This window comes from Erpetoichthys calabaricus, chromosome 3, assembly GCF_900747795.2.
Source record: "Erpetoichthys calabaricus chromosome 3, fErpCal1.3, whole genome shotgun sequence".
In the NCBI taxonomy this organism is placed as follows: Eukaryota; Metazoa; Chordata; class Cladistia; order Polypteriformes; family Polypteridae; genus Erpetoichthys; species Erpetoichthys calabaricus.
The window spans coordinates 252,518,327-252,538,878 of record NC_041396.2 but is presented as its reverse complement, the minus strand read 5'-3'; the positions used below and the strand labels follow the sequence as shown (position 1 = coordinate 252,538,878).

The window sequence follows — 20,552 nt, the reverse complement described above, 5'->3', positions numbered from 1 at the left end:
CGTGACAAAAGCAAATAAATAAAATATTTGTTTAGTTTTAATGCAGTTACTTGCTATAGATATTCTGGTGGTGGTGCAGTTAGTGCTCTGACCTAAAATCTACAGGGGCTCAAGAAGGGGATCGAAAAAGGAGATGGATGTTATTTACTTCACATAACATGAAGGACTAAACATATTTTATTAATTGAAAAGCATTACTGACACATGTGTAGTATTTAGTGTTAAAGCAGGTAATCATCAGGTATCACGATGGCATACGAATGCTAGCTCTTCATTATCACTCCCCCTATATAACGTCTGTACCACACTTACTGAACTTTAACCTGATTAAAACTACATTATTTATAACATTTGCTCAGGTCTCATCACTTCATTGCAAGCTACACTCAGGGTTAACCTCTCTGTCAACAGACGAGAATGTACGAGTGTAGGTGACAGTTCTGGCCTTTTTTTTTGAGCTCATTTCATTCTGTGCTCATCCGGGAACAGACAGCGTCTTCTTGTAAAAATGCTGCAAAAAAACTCCCTTGTTCTTTCTAACCAGCATTTTACAAACGAGACCATTCATTTCAATGGAAGAAATGTTTAGCTGAAACCTCCCGAAAACTGCTGCAGACTACAGTTTTCTAAACCACTCTCTGCTAAAATTTTTAGCTGAAAATAATAACAAATAACTTTACAAGCAGTTTAGGAACATTCTGGTCAAAATGTGGTGTGAACAGTCCATAATACTATGTCCTACCACCTCCAATCCACAGGGGAAACCCACAATAATAGCAGATGTGAGACCTGCCTTGACAAGGGAGATAGCCCTGTCAGGATGTAGGGTGGTCCACAAACAAATGCGAAGAGTTGCTGTGTGTAGAATCATTTCTCCACGAGGCTTATTTTTGTCCATTAGGGATAGCTTTCTTATGTGTGAAATTTTGGTCTGACATTTGGAGGTCAGTCCATTTTGAGCATTTTATTTGTTTTGTTAGTATATACTATGTGCTATGTATTTTGTGCCAGTGCACTCCCCACACATTAGCTATTAGGTGGTGAAGTGGTGAGAGAAAGATTGCCAGTTTGAGAAAGGGGATGATTAGGGGGCCAGAATGACTAGGCTATGGAGGACAATTCAGCCTGGACATTGGTACACACCCTGCTTTTTACAAAGGATGCCCAGGGATTTTTATGACCACACAGAGTCAGGAACAAGGTTTTACATCTCATCCGAAGAACAGATTACTTATTTTAGTAGTAAGTAGGGGTTTCTCTCTTATTTCTAGTTTATTGGTGGTCTACACAGAAATATTTACAAGCATCTAGTAACAACCACTGCCTATATAAAGTGCAGAAAACTTCACAACTGCTAAGTTATTACACTTAACAGTCGTAGCAGTAACTTAGGAGTTATTTAATATGGGAGTTATTGAATTAATATGGCTTCATCTAGTTTAGGATCTGACACAGAGAACTGGTCCCTTCAAAACCCCATCTTTCATTTACCCACAGCAAGACACCCATATGGACTTAACATGTTGCAACTAGTCCAGGCATTTATTCGTTTAAGATATTCTCTTTAAAGGCTCAGGATGACTTCACTTGTTTATGTCAGACACTGCAATGAAGCACCATTTACAAACTGAGCTCCCCTCAATAGATAGATAGATACTTTATTAATCCTAAGGGGAAATTCACATACTCCAGCAGCACCTTACTGATACAAAAAACAATACAGTATTAAATTAAAGATTGATAATAATGCAGGTAAAAACAGACAATAACTTTATATAATGTTAACGTTTACCCCCCCGGGTGGAACTGAAGAGTCGCATAGTTTGGGGGAGGAACGATCTCCTCAGTCTGTCAGTGGAGCAGGACAGTGACAGTAGTCTGTCACTGAAGCTGCTCTTCTGTCTGGAGATGACACTGTTTAGTGGATGCAGTGGATTCTCCATAATTGATAGGAGCCTGCTGAGCGCCCGTCGCTCTGCCACGGATGTCAAACTGTCCAGCTCAATGCCAACAATAGAGCCTGCCTTCCTCACCAGTTTGTCCAGGCGTGAGGCGTCTTTCTTCTTAATGCTGCCTCCCCAGCACACCACCGCGTAGAAGACGGCGCTCGCCACAACCGTATGATAGAACATCTGCAGCATCTTATTGCAGATGTTGAAGGACACAGCCTTCTAAGGAAGTATAACCGGCTCTGTCCTTTCTTACACAGAGCATCAGTATTGGTAGTCCAGTCTAATTTATCATCCAGCTGCACTACCAGGTATTTATAGGTCTGCACCATCTGCACACAGTCACCTCTGATGATCACGGGGTCCATGAGGGGTCTGGTCCTCCTAAAATCCACCACCAGCTCCTTGGTTTTGCTGGTGTTCAGGTGTAGGTGGTTTGACATTTAACAAAGTCATTGATTAGGTCCCTATACTCCTCCTCCTGCCCACTCCTGATGCAGCCCACGATAGCAGTGTCGTCAGCGAACTTTTGCATGTAGCAGGACTCCGAGTTGTATTGGAAGTCCAATGTATATAGGCTGAACAGGACCGGAGATAGTACAGTCCCCAGTGGCGCTCCTGTGTTGCTGACCACAATGTCAGACGTGCAGTTCCCAAGATGCACATACTGAGGTCTGTCTTTAAGATAGTCCACAATCCATGCCACCAGGTATGAATCTACTCCCAACTCTGTCAGCTTGTCCCTAAGGAGCAAAGGTTGGATTGTGTTGAAGGCGAATTCTTCATCAATTCTTAAGACTTACCCCAACCAGGCTGCTGGCCAGTAATGCATTTGTAGCATTTTCAAGGCACCTCTATTTTTTTTTTGTTTTGAACATTGACAGGCGTAGCCCTCTTTGAAAACAGGGTCTCAGAGAAACAAAAGAAAAGATGGTGCAAAGCCAGCAGCGGCCATCATTACCAGACATTCCATGACGTCTTAAGCTGACAAATGAATCTGAACAGCTGAAGTTACAGGGAAAGAACAACATCCTTCTTTGATGTTCTAATGGAAAAAAGGCAAAGAAAAGTCTCAGCTGTTTCTCAAAAAAAAAAAAACACCAGAGCAGTAAACAGATGATCCAATCTTCAACACATTTTGTGAACTTTCAACACGTGTGACGGTAGTGAATGACACAGCTGAAATAGGAATAACTCTAATCAAAAAGTACAATGACATACTAACAAAGGAACAGAAACAATTTACTCTTCAACTGGTTGAATATTTTACAACTTCATCAGTACAAGACAGTACTAAAGTTGTAGTCCTACAAAGTGTGGAACAATTGTCTGCTGTTCATTTCAGATGACTGCCAAAAGGAGTGACCTCTAAATGTTGTTTATTCTCATCAAGATGTTGGGTGTTTGTTATATATACGATAAAGAATAAAATTAGCCTTTTGGAGAACATTAATCTGTTTTTTGTATTATCCCAGTCAGGGTGAACATATTAAATTAACTCACAGCTTTAACAAAACCGTAGCCCAAAAATAAAAATTAAGCAGCATCCCTAATTCTCCAACTGGCGCCCCCCCCCCAAGTTTTTTTTATACCCACCAAATAATCCAACGTTTACATTTTTTTTAACTGGAGACGTACGTATATTTTTTTCCACTAGGTTTTGGTTTTTGTAGGATTTTACTGATATTGGGATTTGGGAAATTTCAACAGCATAGCGATACCTACTTTCTGTTTCATAAAATAATTTCCTGTATTCAAGTTAATATTTAAAACATCTGTCACTTGTGTGCAGCATATCGTTTTCTGTCAGGTCACCTTTGGCTTCTGGCGGCAACTTCGTCTTCTCTCGGTCTTTTATGGACACGCGATGGTTTCTGATCTCGTTGTTCTAAAAGGAAATCAATAAATCATTGACATTTTTGAGCAATGCCGGATTGTGTTTAGATCTTTTATCCATTTGGGGTCTCAAAGCCCAGTTTTATTGGGTACTCGTGTTTGTTATAACCCCGCCACTCAACCCAGATAGCGCTTCTCCTTTCACTCATCCGTAGAACCTCCAATGGCGATGATTTGAACTTCGCGACAGAAGTAATGTTTCAAAAGTAATTAAAAATCAAATCTCACGTATTCTTATTTTTCTTTTGAAATAAACGAATGTAAAAACGATTACGTTTTTCTCTTGCCTGAAATAAACGAATGTAAAAACGATTACGTTTTTCTCTTGCCTGTCCCTGTGTAGGGATTATAACACACGGGTACATGTTATTGTGTACAAAAAGATGATGAAATGTCTAGATAAATAACACCGCCTTTCCGAGATGCCAATACAGTCTAGGTGAAAAACATAAAAACCCATACGTAGGGAAGACCGACAGACGAACGTCTTGGCACTCACTGCTATGTGAGTCCGGCATCTTCAAACTCCTCCGTTTTCTTGGCGCTGTCTCGTCCATCGGAATCGCTACATACTCTCCCATCTCTACGAAACAAGGCGGCGTCCATTCGACTCACGCAGAACACGCGGCGTTTATGGCTCGGAGTGGTGGCGTCACTCCTTCTAAAGTCTAGATGTGGTGACGTCATAACAGGACAAGTTAGCGGCACACGTGGTACTTCTAAAGCGCATATTATTCAACTGAATAAATTCCAGCTTTGACGTTCAAGCTTTTAGGTGTTCTTTTGCTGCGAAGCTCCGGCTTTTCGATGTAACGAAATGAAATTCGAACCCCTTCTATATACAGACTTCATATCCTGGCCTCATGTCAGAATTCCTCTTTTAGTTGATGTATGTGCCAAATCTTCTTCTTTCGCCTGCTCCCGTTAGGGGATGCCACAGCGGATCATCTTTTTTTCCATATCTTACTGTCTGCTACATCTTGCTCTGTCACACCCTTCACCTGTATGTTGTCTCTCACCACATCCATAAACCTTCTCTTAGGCCTTCATCTTTTTCTGTTGCCTGGCAGCTCTATCCCTAGCATCCTTTTCCCTTTGTACCCAGCATCTCTCCTTTGCACATGTCCAAACCAACGCAAGCCAAATAATCAGGCGAATTGTCCCGTTACGCAACTGCCTCTTATACTGTATATATTGTAAATTTAAAAAACGATATTTCGCAATTGAGTATTCGTTTCCTTACTTTTTCTCCGATGAGCCTTGGAATGTGTTACTCCCGCTCAAGGAGTATACTGATAAAAATTTTTTTTCAAAGATATATACAGAGGCTAAATTAATTCCAATTGTTATAATTGAATTGCTGTGTCAAAAGTAGAGTCGTCCTGTGATTGACTGGTGCCCTCTCCAGGTACTGTTCCTGTATTGTGGGTGCTTAATGATGGCTCACACAGACTCCATCTGTCCAGCGCCCCTGCCCTGGGGGGTTAACAAGATGGATTGACTGATCAAATCAACGTGCTTCAGGCGTTATTCGCAGTTGGTGCTACCTACGCTGTTGAGTCCGTGCCACATGGAGAAATGGTACCACACTAGTCCAAGAGTTTTATAAAGTATGGATTGCGGACGTTTGTGATAAGTCGCCAGAGTCATTGTATAGTAACCTTAACCGAGTTCGCCCAAGCGCGAGTTCCGCGATGAACAGAGTATCGCCGCCCTATTTAACGCCCTCTTCAATGTGGTACTTTGTGATCTGAGACGTAATGTGCTCAGCGAGTGCTTTCATCTGATGAACGTCTTGAAATGTCTTTACAGGACGAATAACCGCGCCAACTTTCAATCGGTGTGATTGATTAGCGTTTTAACATGTCCTGTCCACAGACTCGTCCTGGCATACAGGCAGAGAGACATCACTAACACCATTTTTAGGGCTGATTAAGGTTCAGATCTCTAGAAAACTTGTAATCGACAATTTGACCCGTTAGAATAATTTCTGTATATGCCAAATATTTTTGTAAGGGGTGTACATACTGTTTGCATAGGGAATGTGTAATACGGCTCTTATCGCTATGGAAGAAAGGATTGGCTTGCCACAAGGGGTCAGGCTAAGACAAAAATAGAAACGATATGTACAGGCACAAGGCTCCTCAAATACCAAACCCGCTATTGTATAGGCATATCGAGCAACGGGTCAAAAACAGCTAGATCTATCTATCTATCTAAAAAGGAAACACTCATTCCACCATGTACATTTGGACTACAATGACTGGATATCTCATCTAGACATTTCTTAAAGACATTATGGTCTTTGCCTCACCTTCATTACGTGGTAGTTTGTCCCTCATTGCCACAACTGTTTCCACAAAGTGGCACAGTACTTTCTGGATTCTGTTTTGAGTTCACCTCCTTTAATTCCTAATAGATACTGTATCTTCAGGAACAAAAGTCATGATTTTTTTGATAGAACTTTGCCAGATAGACTTGATTGATGACTCTCTGATTTTTGAAAACCTAAATTAGTTCCCTGTGTCTGTGTTTAGGACTAAAGGGGCCCGGGCTGTCAAAGCAGGACATCTCTTTGGTGCTAGGGTGCTCTCGGTTGATCTTTTTTTTTTGTAGTGTGGTGATCAGAACTATGTACAGGACTCAAGATAAGGTTCCTTTCTGTTCAATTTGACTTTATTGTCATTATGCCTTACAGTATAAGAAAACACATTCATACTGCTCTCACGGGTGCAAGAGTGCATAAAAGAAAGTACAAATGTGTAAACTACAGCATGTAAAAGTATCACACAGAATACAACAAATACTTATTTACACTAGAAATGGTGTGAGGCAGCTCTATGGAGACTCACATTGATATCATTGAAGCAGCTGTTATAGTTATTTTCAGTTAGACAGTAAGGGTTGCAGTCTGTCATGTAATGAACAGGGTATGAATAATGTGGGAAATGGCAGCTTGACAGCTCTAGGCTAGAAGCTGTTTCTCCATTATTAGATGTCCATGACTAGATGGTCCATTATATTCTATCCTTCAAGGATGGCAAGAACATAAGCAGGTAGTGTGGAGTCTGTAGTGATGCAAGGCTTCTCTTCCACAATCTCATGCCCTTTTATGTGGGGGTAGAGTAGCCTCAGTAATTTGCTGTGCTGTTTTTACCACCCATTTCAGAGACTTATGTAGTAGAATGCCCATACCAAGATGTAATACCGACTTTCAGTACACACTTCACTGCACATGTATAAAGACTGGTGAGGAAGTTTAGTTGTTGGTTGGCCTTCATGATAATGGAGCTGTGAAGGGCCCATAAGAGATTCAGGGTTATATGGACATCCAGGAACTTGAAACTTAACCTTCTGCACAGATGGAGATGGGTCTGTAGTTTCTGAAATCAACAACTAGCTCTTTTGTCTTGCTGATGTTAAGTCACAGGCTGCATGGTACTTTGCATCCTCCTGCTCATCACTGTCTTGAAGCAAACCAACCACTGATGTGGTCGTACTAGAGCATCCTACTGTTTGAGCATACTGTTTTTTGATTTGCATTCATCAGTTTCTACAATATAGCTCAATATTATATTTGCCTTGAGGCTGAGAATGTTACAATGGTGTAAACCACTAAATCCAAAAACATTCTAGAAGGTCAGCACCAATCCATTAATATTTAATGTTTATTACAGTAGTACTGAATTACCTGTTTGACCCTATTCAGCATGACATTAGACCAGTGCCTTGAAGCTGCATGCTGCAGCACTGCCTCAATGTCAGAGCAATAAGACGTCACTTCACAGCTTTGAGTCTTTCTGAAATTCAGGAAAAATCAGATTAAGGAAGGATCCGTGCGCTTCTGAAAATTGTTTCAGGACCTGACTTCTCTTGGCTGCCACCCTAGTATCTCCTATTACTCCAATTCTGGCATCAGCTGCAAATCTCTCATGTTGATTTAGTAGACCAGAGGCTGTCCTCACCTTGAAGGGTTCAACTGATGACCACACTCCACTTGTGAGACACTGCCCGGCATATATTGACCCTTGGTTTCCTGTCCAATAACCTTCTCACAAGAGAAAAGAGGAATCATAGGTAAAGATAAGAATGAATCATTATACTTCGATTTCATTGAATTTTTGATGATATTAGGGTAGTTAGTTTAGCTCAAGGGCCTACATTTAATTTACTTGACCAGTTTATGGGTCTGCAAAGTTTAAAAAATTATATATGTACATAAAAAGGAGCTATCATAATTATTGTAAGCTACCTTGCATTTTAGTGGATTAAATACTGAGTTGCCCAATATCAGCATTATATGTTTTACCATATCAGTTTGATGCAATTTATTTTTACTTGCGACACAAATTCAATACTTTAAAAAAAAAAAAAAATACAAAAAAAACTTCCTACACGTTTTACACAATATCTTATCTCAAATGTAATTTTCTGAGACACATTTGGTACTATTCCATTGAAAGCATCCTTGAGCACTGGTATGTGGCTTTGCAAAGCGCATGCGCCATTTTGATTCTCGGGAGCTTATAACGTGTCAAGGTGCAGCAAACAAGGACATATCTGTGCAGGCCGGAGCTCAAAGTAGGAGTTGTTGACTCTACTGAATGGTCCAAATAGGTGGAGTCGACTCCAATGAGTGCCAAGAGTCTAGCTGCAGACCTCCAAAGACTAGGGTAATCAAAAAATGCAGTAGAGCGTTCTTTAATTCAGCTTGGAGGTCCAGGCTGCAGTGATAACAGAATCGACCACATTATGCCAAATTTGAAACTTTTAAAAGAAAAATATTCCACCATTTTTAAAGGAGACATATAAATAAAGTACTGTGTGTAAATCTTAAGGTTCAAACCTAAGCCCATGTATGAAGCTGTTGCTATGTGCAGAGGTTTGAGCAATGGTGGCCAAAGGCAAGTTGGCTGAGAATTTGATTATATCCTGCCAGAGGGGGCCAAATTGTTTGTGGCGCTCCAAGTCAGAATCCTGACGAAGACTCCAAGGGGGCTGGAGGTTGCTTAGTTTTATTTTATTTTTTTAAATGTACTGATTTTATAATAGGGAAACTTAACATTTATTTTTTACATGGCCACTTCATTTATGAATGCACCATGGACACTTTGCACTTTTTGCACCTTAAACTTTGTTCCTCTCCTCACCTGCTGGTGGTCCATCTTGGTTTACAACTATCAAGGTCCAGGTGCATAATGAGTGCAATAGGTGCAGGTAACCTGGGCATCACAGGACTTAAAAGGGCCAGCAAGAGCCCAGAATTGAATCCAATTGAACCTCTCTGGAAAGACCTGAAAATAGATGTCCACAGACAGTTTTAATCCAACCTATAAGAATTTGACCGGCTCTGCAGAGAACAATGCTGGTAATCCCCAAATCCAGGTCTGCAAAGTTTATCATGTCATAACCAAGAATTGCCATCAAAGGGCTTTAACTAAGTAAACGTTCTGAATACTTGTGTCAATATGACATTTCAGTTTTAAAATTTTTAATGCATTTGCAAAAAGTTGTAAAATCCTGTTTTCGTGTTGTCCTTCTGCAGTACTGAGTGTTCATTCATTTTTTTCCTGAAATGGTTTTATCACAAGGCTGCAAAATAACAAAATGTGAAAAAAGGGGTCTGAATATTCTTTGAAGGTACTGTAACTTGTCTAAAATTGACTACAATGTACTCCATACAAAACCCAAATGTCAGGTAGGTCACATTTTAGGAAGGTCCTATTCTTAAAACATTTTTTGCAAACATTTTTGTATATCTTATGCCTTAACACCAGTATTTGGAGTAATGGCAGGTGGTTAAAGGCACACTTTGAAAAATATGTTTAGTATCCTATACCATGCCATACCACACTGCTTTGTTCAAACAGAAGACTCGTTCCACCATATAAACGGGGTGGAAAAATTATGCTCTATATTGTATCAAATTGGAAAAAAAACAAAAAAAAACCAAACAATTTCTCTCTAAGAAGATCTGTTCACAATACTCCCATACTTTGGCAAGATCTCATTAATGGAATTTTAAAGTATGAATGCAATGATAAACCTTTTTTTTCTTAATTGTTTTTCCCGTCATATTCTCTCCAAGGAACCATTGCAGATGAGGCCTTCTCTGTCAGGTAGAGGCTGAGGGCAGACTTTCATGGATTGTCTTCAGAATATACTATTATACCTGATGTGGATAGAGCTTTGAGTACTGAAAAAAGCGCTATATAAATGTAATGAATTATTATTATTATTATATATCCTTTTCACATGACTGTTTTGTATGTTGCTCATGTGTTCTGTTTCTTAAAATACAAAAATAAATAAATAAATGAAAGAGAAACCATATAACCAGCAGAAAGCTTTTTCAGTTAGAACGGTCACTTTAGTCTATTGCAACTAAAACTGGATGCACACTTCATTCACCCACTACTTTATGAGTGAAATGGAGACAAGCCAGTATTAATCTGTAAGAGCCACGAGGCATTCAGATTCTCACTCGTCCTAAAATGGTGATTTGTTTATTTTATTTAGGAGATCCTAAATTGTTAATTGTTCACAACTGATAAGCATTCAAGCAAAGTATATTAATTAATCAATGTGCAATTTATGTATCAAAGCATACTTATATAGACCTACTTTATAAAACTCACTGCTGGCTACACACAAGCTGCACAAATTCATGTATAATTGTGCCGTTTATAGAAAGAAAGTGCTCTGTGGGATAAAATGCACTACTGTCTGGTCATTTAACTGGTCTGCTAAGCTGAAACAAGTACATTGGATTGGTAGCAATGGTATACAAAGCAAAAGTTACTTAACAAAATGCAGACAGAGAGCAGGAACACACTAGACAATCAATAAGAAAGGCAGTCCATTTAATACATACAAGCAGACAGAACATTGTTGTAAATCTTACTTACATTAAATACATAGTGAATTGTCTGCCAGAACTCAAAATACAATTGTTACCTCAGAGCGTCCAGCTCCCAGTTTAATCACTATTAAGTATACTGATTTGTTTTGTTTTATTAGGCAAGTATTTTGTTTAGCAACATTTTTGAATAAAAATGAAGGTAAAAAGGTTATCAGGGTTAAAAGGCTGCAATATACACTCCTTCATGGAGAGCTTTTACTAAATACCAAGGCCATTGCAGCTTGATTCCAGACTGCTACAGGGGAGTCAGCTGCCCTCAGACTCTTAGGGCAAGAGAATTCATGCCACGACTTTCAACCTGTACCTGCAGCCAGCAAATCACAGAAAAGAGGCAGCTGAAAGGAACAGCTTCACAATTTGTAAAAATTTCCCAGTGTGTACACTTCTGTTCACAAAGCCAGTAAAGAATCTACTTCTTGTTTCTTTCAATTTTTACTTTACCTTCATGTACCAGCAAGCAAAATGACTACTAGACTGTTATATCCTCATACTGCTAATCGCCACATTTTCAGTATGACAAAGAGCTTAACAGAACAGACGCCACTGAGGGTTCTATATTTATAATCAGGGTTTAATACTCAGCTAGGCTAAGTGCTGCAGAAAACTGCAGAAACTGCATTTTGGACTCCAGGCTACAACATTCATGTCCAAGTTTGGCAAAGGAAGAGGAGGCAAAAAGTAAGAGTTGCCCCATGATAGACAGGAGTAAAAATGAAAAATACTGAATAGTGATACACCAATTTGAGTATTCTTGTGGAACTCCCCTCTAGCAGCTGGAGACAATCATTTCTGCAGTGTACTTACTTTTATCTGCCTCTCAAATACAACTGTAGGCAGAGAGAGAGAGAGATAGAGAGAGAATACCGCAGATATTAAATAAGCACAGATCACAAAAAAAAAAAAAAAAAAGATTAGCATACAGTTTTCAATTGATTTACAGGAATTTGATCTGAATAAAACAATCTAGAGAAATGTTAAGTCATCTGTAATAAAATTAAAGGAGATACGCGAAGGCAAGATAGCACTACATTGGAAGAGTGTGCCAAGCAAGCCCATCCCAGGCAAAGATGCCATTGCATTGGTTCTCCATAAGCCTCTTATCCGATTTTCTTCAAATTCAGTCAGTTTCTAAACAAAGGTCAAGTATATATTCTCCCCATTAAATAATCCAAGTGTTGTTCTATTCGGAAGGCATCTCAATGAAGATACTAGCACAATGGGACACAGACACCCCACTTCCAAAACTGAATGAACCAGTATGCAAGAAATGGTGGAAGTGTGCTCTAAATGCCAAATAAGGCCCACCAAAATGCTGGTCCAGATTGTCAAGGATCCAGTATCAACTTTGTATATTTGGCTGTGCTTATAGTGCAGTAACTGCAGGATGCCAGGCTCAAGAGCCATGAACTCCACAACTCATACAACTAGCCAAACTGTGTTAAACTCACTTCCAAACAATTTTTATTCTCACCCATTTGATACAGACTACCTGCTGGTAACTTCAAGTTCGTCTGTATCCCACTAGAGTCTCTCTGGACTACATACCAATAAGCACATGAGCCAAATAAGTCAATTTACACAATCAAGTCCACCCCCTCTCGATTTAATCTTTGACCTCCCATTAATGCACTTAAACCAGGAAGAGCATCTATCAGGTTCCTTTAGATATTAAAGAATTTCTGCAGGCTGCAAACCACTTTTTTGTCTCAAGAATCATGCTTGTAGACAAGGCAATGCTTCTGTTGACCTACAGTATATCTTGCATTTTTCTAATGGTCCAATACACAATAAGATAGACTCATTTTATCAACACATTTGCCTGATTTTTATCTTTAGAAAAAGACAGAAGATATTAAGAAGTGCCAATAGCTAAAAAGGCAAAAGAGCCAACTAAGTTCATGTTTGGCTACTCCATGAAAACAAAGAGATGTCTCCCTCCAAATCAACAGAGCCACTTGCCCTTGCTTAGTTAAACAAGAGACTATGAATTTTATTATATCTCCTTCAGTAAATACTTGGTTCTGCACATCTACATAAGCCTCTGTCAAGCCACTTGGGCCCATCCCAAATATTTTCAAGGTGCATTTCCTTCAGGTCCCTCTGTGAGATGAAACATTTCCTTGATCCTATAATCCTTATTTCGAGTCACAATTCTGTCAGCCTATTCTGCTCTCAGCCCACCCAGCCCACCCTCTCCCATTAGTCTCACCTTTAGCCAACATACCAGTCGGGAAACTGACTTCCATTAATTCCCAGCCCCCAAACCCCTACCCCAAATCTGTTTATCTAATTGCTGCAACACTGGGTTTTTGCAGGCTGGCTTGGCTCACTAAGGTCCACTCCTCCACGGACCCGGCCTGCTGTTCCCCCAGGACCACTTTGTGGTTCACTCTTTGGCAGTTTCTTAGCTGGAAGAAAGAGAGAGAGAGAAAAAAAAAAAATAGTGAAAACTGAAGTTTTTCAAACATGCCAATAATCCTTCTACTTGGGATGAATAAAGTATCTAAGTAATTTTTCATACTAGCTAAACACCTAATATAAACTATTTTTCCAGGCATTATTTTGCAGTGTTTCTTTGTTTGTCACATTTGTAGATCTAGCAATGTATTCTGAACACAATGAAAGTTTTTCTAATTGTACACACAAGCAGACAATGACACCGCAGTAGCTTTACACTTCAGACCAGTTTAAGAAAGTTATTGGACTTTCAAAACATCTGCAGCCTATGAAGTGGGTTTTTATTTCTTCAGTTAAAAGTGAGAAAACAAAATCTACTCTTAATGTTTTCCATCCCAGGTACGATTTTTGGGTTGGAATTTTGTTTATATTAAAACTCGTTGTGGTGCCTCTGAAGCAGAATTTAAATTTAAATAGATTGTTTCTTGTAAGCATTTCTGTAGACACTACTTTTTCACACAACTTCTCAGTTTTCGGCACACTTCATATCTCATTATTCACAGGCAAAAACATCTTTGAATACAAACTGTTGTGCATCCTTCAGAAGCAGGTATTACATTATTATTATACAACCCAATTTTTCAATCTATACGAGTGTGACTAAATTCAGCAGTTTCATATTATAGTTCATATTAGTTTCATTACTTAAATGTTTCAGGTAACTGTAGTTTACACATTACAGTAATCCCTCCTCCATCGCGGGGGTTGCGTTCCAGAGCCACCCGCGAAATAAGAAAATCTGCGAAGTAGAAACCATATGTTTATATGGTTATTTTTATATTGTCATGCTTGGGTCACAGATTTGGGCAGAAACACAGGAGGTTGTAGAGAGACAGGAACGTTATTCAAACACTGCAAACAAACATTTGTCTCTTTTTCAAAAGTTTAAACAGTGCTCCATGACAAGACAGAGATGACAGTTCTGTCTCACAATTAAAAGAATGCAAACATATCTTCCTCTTCAAAGGATTGCGCATCAGGAGCACAGACTGTCAGAAAGACAGAGGAAAGCAAACAAATCAATAGGGCTGTTTGGCTGTTAAGTATGCGAAGCACCGCAGCACAAAGCTGTTGAAGGTGGCAGCTCACACCCCCTCCGTCAGGAGCAGGGAGAGAGAGAGAGACAGAGAAAAACAACCAGTCAAAAATCAATATGTGCCCTTCGAGCTTTTAAGTATGCGAAGCACCGTGCAGCATGTCGCTTTAGGAAGCAGCTGCACAGAAGATAGCAACGTGAAGATAATCTTTCAGCATTTTTAGACGAGCGTCCGTATCGTCTAGGTGTGCGAACAGCCCCCCTGCTCACACTCCCTACGTCAGGATCAGAGAAAGTCAGCGCAAGAGAGAGAGAGAGAAAAGTAAGTTGGGTAGCTTCTCAGCCATCTGCCAATAGCGTCCCTTGTATGAAATCAACTGGGCAAACCAACTGAGGAAGCATGTACCAGAAATTAAAAGACCCATTGTCCTCAGAAATCCGCGAACCAGCAAAAAATCTGAGATATATATTTAAATATGCTTACATATAAAATCTGCAATAGAGTGAAGCCGCGAAAGGCGAAGCGCGATATAGCGAGGGATCACTGTATTGTTAATTAAAAATTAGGGAGTGGTCTCCCTGGACTTTCTCGTATACTCAGATATGGGGATGGATATTTAAGCAGTAAACCACAAGACAATGATTATATTTTTATATTATGTACATTAAGGAACCATCAACAAAAATCAAATTAAATTAATAATATATTGAACAATTATTATAAAAGTAATGTTGAATAAATCGGACTCTGCAGCTGCATGAATAAAAGGTAAAGTACCACTTCCGGTTAATGAAAATAGGCCAAAAGTTGATAGAAATGTATGTTTTGTACCTAATACAGTACTTGTATGCAAAATTTGGTTGACCTAAGTGGAAGCGTACTCAAGTTATTGTGTTTACACACACACAGACATAATTCCAAAAATGATATTTTCGCACTCAGGGAGGTCTAAAACGTTGAGATTCATAAACATTTTTAAATGGAATTTTTTGAGGATTCCAATACATTCCCTATACTTTGTATACGAGAAAGTCAGGGAGATCTAATATGTCGAGATTCATCAAACTCTCAATATCGAATCTTTGGACGATTACAATACTTTCTCTATACTTCACATATGAGAAAGTAAAAAAAAAAAAAAAACACTAATATTTATTCTTTATTATGACTCATTGAGTTGCACATTTCCTAATATTTCAAGCAAATTGGGCAAACATCTTTTCAGGCCTATTTAAGTGGCAGTGAACACATTGATTATGTCCTACTTTTAAGTAGAGTATGATATTCAGTTTTACTAGTTATCAGTGTTTATTGTAACTTACTATCAATATTAATTTCACCATATTAGTACATTGATGTTCTTAGTTATTACTTGCATTTATCACTGTAGTTACTGTTAAAAGGATAAGTTCAGTATTTTTCAGGTCCATGTTATTTCTTCACAATCACAGTATATATTCATTTTCACTTGAAATTGTGTTGTAAAGTGAAGCATTTAAAAATACCTAGTCTGTTACACATTTTAAAATAGACGTGATGTGGCCGGGGACTTAATGTGAAAACAAAAGCCTTAAAACTTATCAAATACTCAATAACACTTTCTGCTTGAAAAATGGATGTATTATTCTGTGTCTTGAGACTGCACACATATTTTAAAATGGTGCATCTATGTCATTTTAGGAAGGAAAAAAGATTAAACTATTTTAAAATGAAAATGTACACTGTAAACTTTACCTTGTTGATCGTTTACTGTACGTTTGCGACAACCCCAAATCCCCTAGGATTTGTTTTTGCTTTGAAAAGTCATCTCTAAATGGTGTTATCGATGTTATTAAATGTTGATACCGAAATGTAAATTACTATTTCTGTAGACATCTTCAAAATAATCACTGAAAAATGTCACACTTAAGATCACTCACAGGTCTTTTACTATGTATAAAAATAATAATGAACAGTTAATTTATAATAGCTACAAATTACAAATCAGAACTACCACATTATTGGCTTAACCAAATGGAAAAAAATTGAGAAACTTGTCAATTACATTTCATCACTCAAAAACGTTGACCTTAGTTCTTTTATTATCATATCCTCTGCTAAAAGGACTCAGCATGTGCCATAAAATTCGATCAATATCTATCTATCTATCTATCTATCTATCTATCTATCAATGGTTTGTGGTGTTGCAATCAGTTTCATCATGGCTGGGCTCTATCTCATAATCTGCCTTTATTTAATTTTTCTCAGTATTTTTTTTAATTAAGCATGCACATGACATCCCACAGAAAGTGTGCAATGCTGAGTGTAAATCAGCACTGCAAACTTAATATCAATGAACAGGTGGCCTTCGCCCTTTCAAAAATGCAATACAGTATATTCAGTTCATATTTATTGTTACATGTACAAATTACAATGAAACTCTTATGTGTACTTTACCAACATACACTACACTGCAACTCAATGTAATAAGCAAAAAGGAGTCGCCATTTGGAAAATTTGTCATATGAAGTTGAGCACATATCTGCCGTTAAACCATTGTCTGCCTATAAAAAAAAAAAAAAAAAAAAAAGAATAATACAATATGTATGATTTGAGTACATGTGGCACCAGCGATGGTGTGTGTTTTGAATCTTGGCAGGTGTGCATTCAAATCAGATAATTTCAGGGTATAAATGACATGTAAGCTGCACAGTACCATTTGTTATGAGGCATGGAAGAATATAACTGTGATAAAATTCATTTCTTCCAGTTTACTTTTATTGTTACAAGCATACCTCAAAAATTACGAAGACATGTTTTCTTAAATCAAAACCTTTTCTGCCTCAAAGTAGTATTTGGTAAGTTTGAAGGCTTTCATTTTCACATTTAGATCCCAGCCCCTTCACCCCATTTTAAATTGCAAGAAGAGAATGCAAGTATTTTTTTCATTTATAAAAAATGCTTCACTTTAGAACAAAAAATTGATGTTGCAAATAATATATACCATAATTGTGAATAAATAACTTAGACTTGATAAATATCACACTTATTTAAATTAATAACGCCTTCTTTTGTTTCTGGTTTGTCAAAGGAAACCACACACAAACACACGTGCACACACCATTATCATCACCACATCTCAAACCATCACGTCATACATCTTAATCACCATAATCATCACCTTCCATCTGTTAAAAAAAAAGTACCTGAATATGTAATGGCACATCTATGTTTAAGAGTGGCTTGGATATGTATTTTGAATAAATAATTATAATGGATATCCTTACTTTCTGACAGTTCTCATTGGATAATCTTTCATATTTTGGAATTCCACAAAGAACTGAAACTAAGGATTTAGCAGGGAGGCCACAGGTTTGGTCCAAATTAACCAACACCTCTATAACAATCTTTACTGTTTAAATCAATGGCAGCATAACAGCAGTTCAGTGTTCCCATAGGTTATTAATAATTATGTACAATTTCTTGTTAATAATGGCTGAGGTACAATTTACATTTTACACAACTAATGGCACATGGTTTTTCCATGCAGCTTTCATCACTATGGAGCTAATTACACTGAAGTGAGATGGCTGTCTCACTGCTGAGTTCTTGAATGCTTTTTCAGCCTCCTTTCTGTAGTACTAGGGTGTTGTACCGTGTTAGCCATTATGAATGTAGAGAAAAGCCAAGCAAAATGACACCTTTTATTGGCTAACTAAAAAGATTACAATATGCAAGCTTTCAAGGCAACTCAGGCCCCTTCTTCAGGCAAGATGTAAATATGCATGATTGTTCACTGCAATAGGAAAGGAAAACTAGATTTAGAAAATCCAGAGTGGATTTACAACGGACGTCAGATACAAGCATTGCAAAACAAAATCATAGCTCTGTACATACTAGATAAAGATGCAGATACCAGATAAAGATGTTCAGTTTCCAAAGCTGAAAGCAGTGACCAAAGATAACCCACAACTGATGAAGTGACTTCAATTATAGTATAGTGAATTTGTGGAAGTGTTGGAGAAGCAGAAGTGTGTGGTTTGAATTGAGATTCCAGAATATAAATGGGCACAAATCGTTTTTTCCCCAATTTAACTGATAACCTCTTTCATCAGACCGTGCCTCGTTTGACTCTAGTCAATTACTTAGCTTTGCCCTGGGAAGTTCATTGCATTTGTCAGTCATTAAACCATCACTTATAAAGACCCAGATACACACATTTTTAATAGCTACAAACCCATTTGAAATTTACCCCCTCTCTCTAAAATACTTGAAAAAGCTGCTGCCAATCAGTTTCAGTCACACCTTACACATCACAATTTATTTGAAAAATTCCAGTCTGGTTTCCGCACAGGTCATAGTACTGAAATAGCACTAACGCGTGTTGTAAACGACATTCGGATATCCTCTGATGACGGAAACTCCAATATAATTATGTTGTTAGACTTAAGCTCAGCATTTAACAACACTGACCATTCTATTTTACTGCACAGGCTAAAAAATGACATTGGGCTTACAGGCACAGTCCTTGCCTGGTTTAGTTCTTATTTATCAGAACGATTACAGTACCTACAGAAATGTGCTGACGGTACACCATACACAGAATTGAGATACGGTGTCCCGCAGGGCTCAGTAAGGAGACCTTTAGTGTTTTCACTTTACATGCTTCCACTGGGATCTATCATTAGACACCACTTTTCACTTGTATGCAGATGACACCCAGTTATACCTTTCTTTTAGACCAAATGAAGTTTATCAGATGTTATCTTTAATTACTTGTGTTAGTGAATTAAAGGAGTGGATGGATGAGAACTACTTGTCTTTAAACTCTGATAAAACAGAGATGTTAATTATTTGAGGGAATGATGCTGATCACAAAAAAATTGTCATCATTTAACTCAGTTGGAATCACCATTAATTTTACTGAATCAGCCTGCAATCTAGGAGATATCTTTGACTCTAGCATGTCATTTAAACGCACATTACAACGCTGTCTGAATCATGTTTCTTCCATCATAAAAATGTTGGGAAATTAAGGCGTTTTCTAAATAAGCAGGATTCTGAGAAATTAATTCATGAATTTACCTAGTAGGATTGACTACTGCAATGCAGTGTTCACTGGATGTTCAAACTGTTCTTTATACAGCTTCCAGTTAATCCAAAATAATTCCAAAGAATTATTACAAGAACAAGAAAACATGAACGCACAACTCCAGTTCTTAAATCCTTACACTGGCTCCCGGTTAAGTTTAGGGCAGATTTCAAAATCCTCCTTTTATCATATAAATTCTTAAATGGCTAAAGGTCCCGACTTATTTGTCTGAACTTATCATAACTTATAAACCAGAACATACATTAAGATCTCAAGATGCCTGTCTCCTTATGATTCCAAGGATTAATAAAATAACAGTGGGAGGTTGTGGCGAGTGCCCTCTTCTACGCGGTGGTGTGCTGGAGAGGCAGCATTAAGAAGAAAGACACCTCACGCCTGGACAAACTGGTGAGGAAGGCAGGCTCTATATTTGGCATGGAGCTGGACAGTTTGACATCTGTGGTAGAGCGACGGGCGCTAAGCAGGCTCCTATCAATTATGGAGAATCCACTAAACAGTGTCATCTCCAGACAGAAGAGCATCTTCAGCGACAGACTGCTGTCAATGTCCTGCTCCACTGACAGTCTGAGGAGATCGTTCCTCCCCCAAACTATGCGACTCTTCAATTCCACCTGGGGGGGGGGGGGGGGGGGGTAAACATTAACATCATACAAAGTTATTGTCTGTATTTACCTGCATTATTATCACTCTTTAATATTGTTTTTTGTATCAGTATGCTGCTGCTGGAGTATGTGAATTTCCCCTTGGGATTAATAAAGTATCTATCTATCTATCTTTTAGTTACAAGGCCCCTAAACTGCGGAATGTTCTGCCTGCTACTATAAGAGATGCCCCTTCAGTCTCAGCTTTCAAATCCCGGCTGAACTACTTCAGTTTAGCATATCCTGACTAGAGCTGCTGATTAACTGTACAGACTATTCATTAGCACTAAAACATAAGTAATATGATACAGTGGTACCTTCAAATATGAGTTTAATTCATTCTGTGACCGAGCTTGTAAGTCAAAATGCTCGTATCTCAAATCAATTTTCCCCACTGAAATTACTTGAAATGAGATTAATTCATACCAGTCTCCAAAAAACCACCGCAATTTTTTGTTAAATGTTTTCAACATAAGAAAAATGTATTTATAATGAACAAATATTGTATACAAACAAAATAAAACCTAATACAAAAAAGAGAATCTAAAGAAATAAACA

General features: G+C 38.2%; 2 protein-coding genes across 2 annotated transcripts in view; both read right to left on the bottom strand.

Annotated features, from left to right (window-relative positions):
* Window positions 1-4,745, bottom strand: part of dcst1 (DC-STAMP domain containing 1) — a 75,193-nt gene extending 70,448 nt beyond the window's left edge. The window contains exon 1 of the mRNA XM_028796197.2: window positions 4,345-4,745. Coding sequence (XP_028652030.2) covers window positions 4,345-4,426 — 82 coding nt within the window. The 5' untranslated portion in view covers window positions 4,427-4,745. The remainder of the gene's footprint in view (window positions 1-4,344) is intronic.
* Window positions 4,746-10,691: 5,946 nt separating this feature from the next.
* The window catches only part of LOC114648812 (ras-related protein Rab-5B), a 31,363-nt gene continuing 21,502 nt past the window's right edge, over window positions 10,692-20,552 (bottom strand). The window contains exon 6 of the mRNA XM_028798075.2: window positions 10,692-13,175. Within this exon, the coding sequence (XP_028653908.1) occupies window positions 13,054-13,175 (122 nt within the window). The 3' untranslated portion in view covers window positions 10,692-13,053. The remainder of the gene's footprint in view (window positions 13,176-20,552) is intronic.